This window comes from Mesoplodon bidens, assembly GCF_964165515.1.
Source record: "Mesoplodon bidens genome assembly, chromosome: 7".
Lineage (NCBI taxonomy): Eukaryota > Metazoa > Chordata > Mammalia > Artiodactyla > Ziphiidae > Mesoplodon > Mesoplodon bidens.
This window is the reverse complement of record NC_138164.1, coordinates 53,119,699-53,132,103: the sequence shown is the minus strand read 5'-3', so window position 1 is coordinate 53,132,103 and position 12,405 is coordinate 53,119,699. Positions and strand designations below refer to the sequence as shown.

Here is a 12,405-nt window from a genome sequence, read left to right as displayed (position 1 = left end):
GAAGAGAAGTCTACACTCCCCTCCTCCTCCTCTGCTTCTCTGGATGGAGGCTCTCTGGCTACCAGGTCCTCCTAGACCTTCCACGACTGCCACCCACATCATGGGCGATAAAATGCTCCCATGGCATCAACTGTCCTCATTTTCCAGGGACAGGTGCCAGGGCGAACCTTGACACCCTAGAAGCCCCCAGGGGGATTGAGAAGGTAAATACTGATCAGTCCATATCATGGTCATCACTTAAAAGGCTTAAATTTTCCATGAATTTAGTCATTCCTGTATCCAACACGTATTTGTTAAGTACCTATAATGCCCCAGGCAAACATTACTGAGTGACTTCTGAGTAGCCCAGGATGTTCTGAGGAGCTAAAGATACTGCAGAGACATAAATGTGTTCTGTAGCCCAGTTCTACAAGAATTAAGACCTTTTTCCTGCAGAAAAAAAAGTTATGAAATTTTCCTTTTATGTGTGTCCTTCACCCAAGTCAACCTCCACTCCCACACATGTTCCTGCATTTTGTAGTGTATTTTTGAGCAAGAAAAAAAAAAAGCTGTTTTGGTGATTGATTTAGAGAGCCTAGCTCTGCTGAAATTCCCAGTATATTAACACAGTGCTAACCTCAATGGTTCCGCTAAAACTCAATGCTGGCAGGACTAACGTGCAGCAATGAATAGATTTCAGGAAAAGCAGCTGGGACAAAGGCAGTGTAGTGACAATGGAGTTAGTCGGGAAAATCAAATATAAGAATCCATTTCGGCCCATGATATATTCTGAACACATCTACTTAGGCACTTTCTTGAAATAGACAAGCATATCCTTAAGCTTCCCTGATATAAACACAGTTCAGACATCCCCACTCAGTGCCACCAGCCATTCCCAAATCCCCAAGCCTATTTCTTCCTTTATTTTTTTAGATATTTTCTTTCTTTTTAAAAAAAAATAAATTTATGGGCTTCCCTGGTGGCGCAGTGGTTGAGAGTCCGCCTGCTGATTCAGGGGACGCGGGTTCGTTCCCCGGTCCGGGAAGATCCCACGTACCGTGGAGCGGCTGGGCCCGTGAGCCATGGCCGCTGAGCCTGCGCGTCCGGAGCCTGTGCTCCGCAACGGGAGAGGCCACAACAGTGAGAGGCCCGTGTACCGAAAAAAAAAAAAAAAAAAAAAAAGCTACAGGGATATATTTTACAACATGGGGAATATAACCAATATTTTATAATAACTATAAATGAAGTATAACCTTTAAAAATTGTGAATTGCTATATTGTACACCCGTAACATATAATATTGTACAGCAACTACACTTCAATTTAAAATAAAGAATTGTGAAGGATCTGAGACTTCACCCTACTAACAAGCTAACCTAACAGATGCTGGTAGAAAACACAAGATTCTTGGGTCAGAGACAAGGGACTATTTTGCTCTGTATCTTACCATAGTCCATCTCTACTTTAGTGGAAGAGTTAACAATTTATAGAATTACAAAAAAATATGATCAAATTAGCATTCGGAAGCTCTAATAAATATAAAATAAAATATTAAATGCAGAGGATGTACTAAGAAAATGCAGTGATCCATATAACCCTATTTGGATTAGTTCCCGAATAATGCAGAGCTGGAGGTGGCCAGCCAGAGCTTCAGGACAGGGTAAGGCTCCCCCAGGACGGTAATCCAGTCAGGGCCCTGCACTAACAGTCCTCAGCTGATGCCTGGGCAATAAAACCACACATGAGAAGCCAAGAAACAAACTCAGGGAAGTTTTTCAAAACCTCACAACCACTTGGTGCCTGGCATTCTCATTTATTTATAGGTAAAAATCGCAGAGAAGTGAAGAAGTCTGCCAAAGGTCGCAGAGAAGTGGCTGGCGATTTAAATTCTCGTCCCACAAAGTAAAACTTTTTCAACTGTCTCTCAGATGTTACTTGAAAGTTCTGGGGGTGCAAGCACAGTCCATGAAGGGCCTCTAATGCCGCATGCATTGGCCTTGGGAGCATTGCCGACCAGGCCAGGGGTGATGGCTTTATCATGACCCCACGTGGGAATGGCAGTTTCTAGACAGTGATTAGCAGATAGAGAAATAAGCTAGTTTTCCCACTCATTTCTCTCTCTCTCTCTCTCTGCATGTGTGTGTATATGCATGGAGAGCCAAGTGAGAAAAAAATGAAGAAATTCTAGAAATTCCAAAAAGCAAAGGCAACAAATTCCATCTACAATTCCACACTTCTCTTATTTAAACACATTACCTGATCTAACAGGGAATTCATCTCCGGGGTAAATGGAAGACTTCTTTCAACTCAATTCTAATGTTTATACCTTGAGTCAAAAAGCACTTCCTGAAGCATAAATGTGGCAGCTTCAGTATTTCAAAAACTTTAGAAAGAATTTAAGTTCCTTTCATCTTCCTTCTTCCTACAGCCAAAAATTTACCTTCCTGTGGAAAAAGCACTTTTTTCCCCGTGTCTTTTACAGTCTAGAAGATTCAGGCAGAAAGAATGGGAGAGGTCTCCAGACCTTTTCTTGTCCCGTTTCTCCTCTGAGGGCCTAATGAGAAAGTGGCTTGGGGCCGTAGGTTGCACCGTATAAATGGTAATTTCTAAGTGTCCGACTCCTTCTCTAGATTGGGGCTCTTCCAGGTCAGGGACCTGGGTAAAGCTGTCTCTGCCTCTCACAGTTCTTGGCCTAACATAATACTCAATGCATGTTTGTTGAATGAGCAAATGAAGGAATAAGTGAGTGAATGAGTGATGATTGAATAAACAGAGCCTGTGGGGAGACCCCATTGGTGCATTTTTCCCAGCAGAAGAAATTTTCCAGGCCGTTACACTAATTAGGGCTAATATTCTCAGTTATTTTGAGGATTGCTTGAAATTTGCTGCTAACTTAAATAAAATGGTTACGTTTACTCATTAACCAAGTAGCACGCTTTGCAGCAACTTCACCTCACTAATTTGATTAGTTACCCTAGGCTTTCTCCTACCCAAGGCCTTCTCTGAGACCTGGGAATATCACAATGCTATCCGAGTGAACTTTTTAAACAACGTTTAAGCAGAATCTCTCAAAGGGTTGAAACACAGATGTGAACCCCACCCCTCTTCCTCGTCCAAGCTGCCTTTGGGTCTCTGATGTCTTTGGGCCCCACTATAAGTTGCTCTACAATGCCACTCGATCACTAGACCAAATTTGTTCTTCAAGGGAAATGAAACTTTCCAAAATATGAGGACTTCCTGAAAGACAACCTAGCATGTGTTTGATAAATGAATGAATGACACTGAAGGAGAAAATGGAACACAAAATACAGGCATCCTTCCTAGACCTGTCTTGGCCAGTAGATTGTGCTGTGACCCCAGGCAAGTAGTTCACATCCCCAGTTGCCATTTTCTTGTTTTCTTATTTGTCAAAGGAGGAAGTGATTTAGAAAATACCTAAGTTTGTGTGGCAGAGACAAGGCTTCCTGGGCACCCAGAAAACCCTAATTTCCAGTGAGGCAGGGCCGTGTGATAGCTCTGGTGAATCGAATGTGACAGGAACTGATGGGAGACACTTTTCGTCTGAGGCACAGAAGTCAGGTTTCTAGTCACACTTTTCCTCTTTGGGGGTGTTGGGGGTTGAACTGTGTACCTCAAAAATTTGTATGTTGAAGTCCTAACATCTAGTACCTCAGAAAGTGACCTTATTTGGAAATAAGTGTAATAAATAATTACACTGCAGATGTAATTATTTAAGTTAGAATGAGGTCATTCTGGAGTGGTGGCCCCTAATCCAATATGACTGGCATCCTCATAAAAAGGGGGAATTTGGACACAGACAAGCACACAGGGAGAACACCATGTGATGATGGAGTTATGCTGCCCCAAGCCAAGGAACTACCAGAAGCTAAGGGGAGAGGCCTGGGACTGATCCTTTCCTAGCGCCTTCAGAGAGAGCATGGCCCTGCCAGCATCTTGGTCTTGGACTTCTAGCCTTCAGAACTGTGAGATGATAAATTTCTGTTCTCTAAGCTACCCGGGCTGCACTCCTTTGTTACGGCTGCTTTAGGAAATAATTGGGGGGAAAGACCATGTGCTTCGACTGTGAATCCACAAGGGTACCCAAGTCACTAAGGGCCTGGAGAGGCACCCCACCTTTAGCCAACTTTGTGAAAAGACAAAGAGAACTACCTAAAACCTGGAAATAAGGCAAAAAAAGACGGGAGGTTACCTATCCTTTCAATATCATAACTGGAGCATCATCTAACAAGCCCACCCAAGAGTATGTAATTTTCCAGGAGAATATACCTGTGTTTGACTTTGTTATTTACCTTTTGATTAGTACCCAGACACTATGAAGTTAAACGTTAACTTCTAGAATCCTGTCTGGGTAGAAAAGATCACATTAAAGTCTATGATTTTATTTCCCTGTAGAACATTAATTACTTATGTATCTAATCTAGAATCTTATTCTAACACTCTTTTTTAGAAAATGCTTACAGATACTGAGTTCCTCAAATACTCTCAGTACCTGCTACTGTTTCCCTTATTAATGAGTTGAATACGTTTTTATCATTTTAATTTGTTTAATGTAAAATGTTTTACTTTTTTGAATTGACAAAATTAACTTGTTTGGTTAATGCCAGTGAGGTTTGGGGATTGATTATTACCTGGCTGATACAAGTTCTCTCTGGTTTTAAAACCCCAAATGAAAAAACCTTAGAAATTTGGAAGAAGGAAACAACGAAGGGAAGTTCATCCTCAAAGTCGGCAGGATGAACTTGGCCAGGTCGCAGTCCTGCCTTCTTATCCTCTTCCTCCTTCACCATTCTTGCCTGGCTGAAATCCAAGGCATGCAGCTCAACTGTGGCCATATGCATAATTCCCAAGAAAGAAAAAAGTTCAAGCCCTAGCTGGGTTGAAGACTGAGGATGAAATAATATAGAAAAGTCTGTCTCCAGCACTAAAATGGCAACTTCGTGAGGGCAGTGACTTCCACATGGCTCATCACTGTCTCACAAGGCCAAGAGCAGTATCTGGCAAATTATGGACTCTCATTCGTTAAAGAAAAATTTAAAAAGGTAATGAATAAAAAAGTCATAGAACTTCAGGGTGGGAGTGCCCTTAGGGATTTCTCAGCTTAAGCATCCACATGACATAGGAACACTTCACAATGCCCCTGGAGCCCGCCAAACATGGCTTGGACACCTCTGATGATGGAGAGGTCACCACTGCCTGAGCCAATGACTGGGAAAAGTTTCCTTTACACTCAGTCAAAAAATCTGTGTCCTTATAATTTTGGAAGTTTCATGTCTCTCTTAAATCTGCTCCTCTCTAGGCTAAACAATTCCCATTCGTAAGGACATGGTGTTGAATCTCTTTACCAATCTGGTAATAATTATCCAATATTTAGTAAGCAATGACTGTGTACCAGGTTTGTTGTCTAAGTGTTTTACGTGCATCAATTTATTTAATTCTTATAACAACCCTAAAATGTAGATACTACTATAATCTCTACTTTACAGGTTATGAAATTGACACAAAGAAGTTACGACACCTATCCAGGGAACCGGGTGAGTAAGTGGTAGGGCTGGGATTTGAACCCAGGTCGCCTGGTTCTTGACCACTCTATACCTCATCATTTGCCTTTCAACATTTTTACGCTTCCTATCAAGTGTGATGCTCGGGGAGGAACATGTGAGGTTTCATAACAGGGCCCAGAAAGACTGTCACCTCGGGCAGGTCTCTGTTCCCCAGACAACAATGTGAGGTGTCACATCCCTCCTCTGGAGTTGCACAGTGCACAACCTGCATAACTGGACGTGGCAGTCCCATCTGTGAACTTCCCTGGGTTCTCCTTGACCTCTGTGGCCACGGTACCAAGAGATTTGCTGAGAGTTGTTAGTAGGAGGGGAAAATGTTCCTGGAAATGCATATTGAGCACTTAATTTGGACCAAGTCTGGGAGATTCAGAGTATCCCTGAGGCCTGTATCTGTCCACAGTCCCCTTCTGAGATGTACCCTGACCTTGTACTAAGGTGATATCCCTGAGCTCCTCCTTTTCTCATCTCTTCCATGAGCCAATGAGATTCTTAAGGGCTAGTGGATGCCTTTGGGAAGCCTTGAGAGCCAGAGGCCCTGCCTCCTCACCCATCGCTTACCCCTGTACCCATGTCCACCCCTGGTGGATGGATGAACTCCCGCCAAGGATACATGGCCTATCTCCAGGATGACCCAGTTCTCCTCAGCTCTCCCAACTCACTGGGAAGGCCATACTCAACAAACTCCTGCCACGGCAGAGTACCTACACCTCTCTGTTCTGGGAAATGTGTGTGATTTGAGGCTGGTCTCAAGCCTCCTTACCTCTGGGCTGTGCACCTCAGCTGCAGGCCTAGTAGGAGAGGGCAACTGGGCCCAGTTGGGGTTGTTCCATATATAGCCCACTTATACGAGGGTTCTGTGGGGAACGGGGAGGGGGACCCAAGTCTGCTTGCTGCAGCTCCACATCGAGAAGCTGATTTACAAAGCATCAAGGGAAGGCAGCTCCCAGAATTCCTGGCAAGCACAGCACAAACTCACAGCTTCCCAGGCCAACTGAATTTCAGAACAAAAGAATTCGAGGTAAGCAGATTGTCAGAGCTGGCCGAGCTGGGCCTGGAGATGGCCAGTCCAACTTCCTCGCTTGCAGATAAGAATACAGACCCAGACAAACCTAATCAGTGGCGCTAGAGATCAGAATTGTCATTACCTTTGTGTAGAGGTATTGACCAAGAGGCGCAATGAGGAAGCCCACTGGGATGATGAGTTTGATCTGGGTGGTGCCTGTACAGTGTCTACAAATGTGGAAACTCATTGAACTGCACACATAAGATGTGTGTACTTTAGTGTGAAAGTACACCTCAATAAAAGAATAAAACAAAATAAAGGTCCAGAGAGGGTTAAGGTGACATTGCAAATGTGTGGCAAGACCAGGCCTAGGACTCAGGCTTCCTGATGCCCCATTCACTGCCCTCACCCCTACACCACTGCATTCTTGCTGCTATAGCAAAATGCTCTCATAGTCTACGGGTCGGCTTTGACCAGAGCAGGAACCCACGGCACGTGGCACATGAGGTCAAGGAAAGTCAGTCCAATGTGGGTTGGAGTTAGAAACTTGAGGGTATTTATACTGAGCAAGGCTCAATGAGCAGTAATTAATAATATTATCATTATAGCAATACTAATAGCTAACATTTATTGAGCATTATTTAAATGTATTACATCCTTTCAACAACCGTTACGGTATATACCGTTATTAATCCACAATTTTACAGATTAAAAAAATAGGCCCTGGGCTTCCCTGGTGGCGCAGTGGTTGAGAGTGTGCCTGCCAATGCAGGGGACACGGGTTCGCGTCCCGGTCCGGGAGGATCCCACATGCCGCGGAGCGGCTGGGCCCGTGAGCCATGGCCGCTGAGCCAGAGCGTCCAGAGCCTGTGCTCTGCAACGGGAGAGGCCACAACAATGAGAGGCCTGCGTACGGCAAAAAAAAAAAAAGGGGCCAAATTGAAAAACCTGCCCGAAGGTTCACAACTAGAAAGTTTCAAAGCTGACATCTGGACTCAGGCGAGCCGGCTCCAGAATCCACGCTCCTAACAACACAGACTGCCCCATACTGAATCATCTACAGCTGGCAGACAGGCAGCCTCTGCTTGAACAGACAGCCATCATCCCGAGGAGGAAACACCTGATACTTGGTCAGTGCTCTAGATAAGCACCAACCCTGCACATTTCCACATAGATTTGTTAAAAGAAAGTTTACCTGTTGTGTTCTTGATCGTAAGCATTACAAAGCAGAGAGGGAATTTACACAAAGACCGAACTACCTATGACCTGGCCATCTTGACCCACACTCAAGAACAACTGAAGACTCAGGTGCCTGGCTGCATTTATAATCAGAGAAATGCAAATTAAAACTACAATGTGGTAGCACTATACAACCACCGTAACGTCTAGAAGTTTAAAAAGACAGATGGTACCAAATACTAGCAAGAGTGGGGGATAACTAGAACTCTAATATATGGCTGGTGGGAGTAAAAATACAACTACTTTGGAAAACTGACAGTATTTTAGATGGCTTTGGCCGCCATAACAAAATGCCGCAGGCTGGGCGGCTTAAACAAGGGAAGCTTAATTTCACACAGTTTTGGAGTCTGGAAGTGCGAGATCAAGGTGCCGGCATTTCGTTTCCTGTGAGGGAGTTCTCTTCCTGGCTTGCAAACGACTCCCTCCTTGGTGTGTCCTCACATGGCAGAGAGAGAGAGACAGGGAATGATGAGCTCTCTGGTGGCTCTCCTTAGAAGGACACCAATCCTCCCAAATCAGGGCTCCACTTTATGACCTTATTTAACCTAATTACTTCCTTACACCGAATATAGTCAGGATTAGCACTGCAACACGTGAATTTTGGGGTGACACAATTTCAGTCAATAGCATTCTGCTCTTGGCCCCCCGAATTCCTCTCCTTCTCTCATTCAACATACATTCATTTCATCCCACCAGCCCCGAAAGTCTTAACTCATTCCAGCATCAACTCGTCTAAAGTCCAAATACCATCTAAATATCATCTAAATCAGATATGTGTGAGACACAAGGTAGGATTCATCCTGAGGCAAAATTTCTCTCCAGCTAAGACACTGTGAAATCAGACAAGTTATGTGCTTTCAAAATGTGATGGTGGGACAGACATAGGATAGATGATCGCGTTCCAAAAGGGAGAACTTGGAAGGAAGAAAGGGTTGATGGGCCCCAAGCAAGCCCAAACCACAGCAAGGCAAATTCCACTTGATCTTAAGGCTCAAGAATAATCTTTTTTTTTTTTCCCCCTTTATTGTGGCACGCGTGCCTCTCACCGTTATGGCCTCTCCCTGTTATGGCCTCTCCCGTTGCGGAGCACAGGCTCCAGACGCACAGGCCCAGCAGCCATGGCCCACGGGACCAGCCTCTCCACGGCATGTGGGATCCTCCCGGACCGGGGCACGAACCCGTGTCCCCCGCATCGGCAGGCGGACTCCCAACCACTGTGCCACCAGGGAAGCCCCAAGAATAACCATCTTTTGTCTCGATACGCTGCCCTCCAGGCCCACTGGGGTGGCAGCACCGCCCTCACGTCTCTGCAGGGCTGCCTGCCCTTCAGCTCTCTGGAGTGGTCTCACCAAGGTGCTCGCTGCTTTGGCCCCACCCCTCTGGTACTGGGCAGGGTCATCCTTGCCCACTGAAACCAGCACAGCAGGCCCATCCTTTGAGGGAACAGCCTTAACCCTGGGCCTGTGGTGGGAGTGGCAGCCCTGATGATCTCTACGTCACCTTCAGTACTATTCTTCCCTTTTCTTGAGGAATAGCGCATGCTCACAATTGAATAGCTATATGGTCCCATCTTATAGAATCCAAGAAGTCCAATAGCGTTCCTTCTCTCTGCCCCACTTTTTCTTTAGCTCAAACTGGGAGTGTCTCTGCTGGTATAAGCCCATCTCTACTGATGCCTTCTGTTGTGAGATGACTAATTAAGTCCATGAATCCCACCCATGATCTCTTAATCAAATGGTTGTTCAGTCACACTCTTGGTATTCTCTCCAGAAGAAGCTTTCTCATTTTTTTTTTCAAAATGAACAGGCTAAGAATTTCCCAAATCTTCAAGTTAAGGTTAAATGAGGTCGTCAGGGTACAGCTCTGATCCAGTTGGGTTAGTGTCCTTTTAAGAAGAGACACCAGGGCTTCCCTGGTGGCGCAGTGGTTGAGAGTCCGCCTGACGATGCAGGGGACACGGGTTCGTGCCCCGGTCTGGGAGGATCCCACACGCCGCGGGGCGGCTGGGCCCGTGAGCCATGGCCGCTGAGCCTGCGCGTCCGGAGCCTGTGCTCCGCAATGGGAGAGGCCACAACAGTGAGAGGCCCGCGTACCGCAAAAAAAAAAAAAAAAGGAGGAGACACCAGAGAGCCTGCTTATTCTCCCCCTGTTTGGGTTCCCTCCTGCTAGGGAAAGGCATGGCTGCCAGAGCCAGGGCTGTAATTTACACACAGCCTCCCCAACGGAGGCAGGTGTTCCTCTTTAGAGATGTATTGCCTTCCTTGTGCCCCACCCCAGGGGATCCTGGCATCCCAGCATCTGCTCCTTCAGACTCCTTCCAGGCATGGCAGGTATGACTCCCTTTTTTGCTCATGAGGATACTTCCTAATGAAAAGTTCCCAAGGCCTCTGGGCCCAGAGTAGCCATGACAGAGTTTAGCTTTTCCTTCCCCACACCAGACACACACGTGCATAGGGATCTCTCAGAGCACTCACCTGGGGCGTCATCCCGTGGCAGATGTACACGATAGGAATATTCTCTGTGTCTGGACCCTGATCAAGACACAAATCAGTCTTCAGAGAGTTCTGCAGCTGAACACCAGAGGAGAGGCGGCCACACCAAAGAGAAAGGAACAGAGAAACAGATGCATTAAATTAGGAGAAACAAGCATTCCACTGAGATAGGCTCTGCTTCCATAATCAATCCGAGGCCCTCTGAATACTATGGAAACCAACAAGCACCAGCTTTTACCTTGCATCAAGGTGCTGAGGGAAGACCAGCCTCCTCTGAAGGAGAAGCATTAGGATGCTGTTAAACGGCAAGCTGGGTTTGGGGAGCTGAGATAGTCTAGGTAAAAATAAAAGATATGCGTGCACACACACGAGATGGTGCTAGATTTTTCAGCCCCTCCTTTTGCACAAGGGTGGCATAATGGCCTTCAGAAGTCCGTGGAAAGAAGTCTTTCCAAGAAGTGGGCAACATGTCAGCTGTTTGGGGGCCTGGGATATCCTCTAGGACCAGGCCTTCTCTGCTTCCTGCAGATCCAGCAGTGGTTGGCCAGGCCCCAGCGGAGGCCCAGCTGATGAGGGTTCTCCAGAGTGGGAGGTCTGGTGGGAGAATAAGAGAGAAGGGGGCCAGAGTGGGAGCAGAAGAGAGAGGTATCTCTTATCCTCACCTACAAGCACATGGTAATCAACAGAACAAATGTCTGGGGACCATGAACCAATGTCATACCACATCTAGGTAGGAAAGCCGATATTCAATGTCCCTTTCTGGCTTAAGCTCACTCTCAGCCTTTGGAAAGGGCAGCTTATGGTCCACATGGTCCTGCTCCCATGCCATAGCTGAGTAGACCATGGCGGGCACCAAGAAATAGCTTAGAATGAATTAACAATTGTCTTTCTTTCCTCCCCTCTCCTGATCCTTCTCTTTCTGGAATGTGACTATCTCATGATCCTCTTATTCTGTCCTAGGAGTCCAGATGAGAGACCAGACACCGTGAACAGTGGGTGCTGGCCACTAGGATGGTGAGGCCATTCAGACTGGGTGTGGTGGATCTGTTGGGCCATGTGCAAGCAGAGGAATCCAGTTGTCATCAAGGAGGAGATGAGGCAGAAGGCAGATAGATTTAGAGACAAGAGAGATCACCCTGCCCCCGCTGCGGTTTTAGTGGCTTCCCAGCTCGAGTGCTCACGTCCAGCTGTACTTTAGTTCCTAAGCCCATGAGAGAGTCTGTGGTATCTTTACCCACCTAAACGTGAGCTACCTTCAATAGCTCTTCTTAGCAATCAAAGCACTCTGTTCACAACAGGAGGCTGGAGATCAGAATCCAGGGGAGACCAGGGCAATGGGCCACAGGTGGGTCACCTATCTGGGGAAGGCCAGAGGCAGACAGCAGCTAAGTTTTCGTAGTCCTGATGGATGTGGCAGGAGGGCAGTGAACCCAGTTAAGGGGTGAGAAATGGAACAGATAACCAGAGGCCCACGTGTGCTCTATGCGACCCCTGTTCTTGACAGGGGACAAGGAACAGAGTCAAATTGTTTTCTCTTGAGCCCCCTTTCCTTTACTGGGTGATAGCAGCTCAATCTCAAACTTGAAGTGTAGGGGTTCTGCAGAAATATGAGCATGTGTCAGTTCCCTAGGCAGGGCCCCAGAAACATCGATGAGGCAAATCCTCTATCATAAACCAATGACTTGGCTGGCCTGTGTGGGAGGAGCATATGCAAATACTCTCTGGACTTCTCCCACAGCCCATGGAGGGGTGGGTGTCACATTTGAAGCCGAACACTGTAACCCATCAGTGAGACCTGCTAACTTCTACTGCAAAGAGAAAGTTCCAGAAAGCCCTGGTGTCAGACTTGGATCTCCCCTGGATCCCCAAAGCTGGCCTCTGAATGAGGGGTGGGTGGTGCCTTTTGATAAAGTCCTCCTTGGCTCTGTGCCATCCACCCCCCATTAAGTAGGTGGTCTGTTGAGGAAGTTGGGAGAGACAGGCTGAGATAGAATCCTGGCTCCAGCTGTGTGGCCTTGGACAAAGCAACATAATTCCTCATCTGTCTCCTTCACCCTCAAATAGGGATAATACTAGTGCCAACCTCATAGGTCTGTGGATTAACTGAAAC

General features: G+C 46.5%; 1 protein-coding gene across 2 annotated transcripts in view; it reads right to left on the bottom strand.

The window, feature by feature from the left end:
- Positions 1-12,405, bottom strand: part of GALNT18 (polypeptide N-acetylgalactosaminyltransferase 18) — a 352,781-nt gene that overhangs the window by 34,580 nt on the left and 305,796 nt on the right. For both annotated transcript variants that reach the window (XM_081239978.1, XM_081239977.1), the window contains exon 9: positions 10,278-10,373. In XM_081239978.1, coding sequence (XP_081096104.1) covers positions 10,278-10,373 — 96 coding nt within the window. The remainder of the gene's footprint in view (positions 1-10,277; positions 10,374-12,405) is intronic.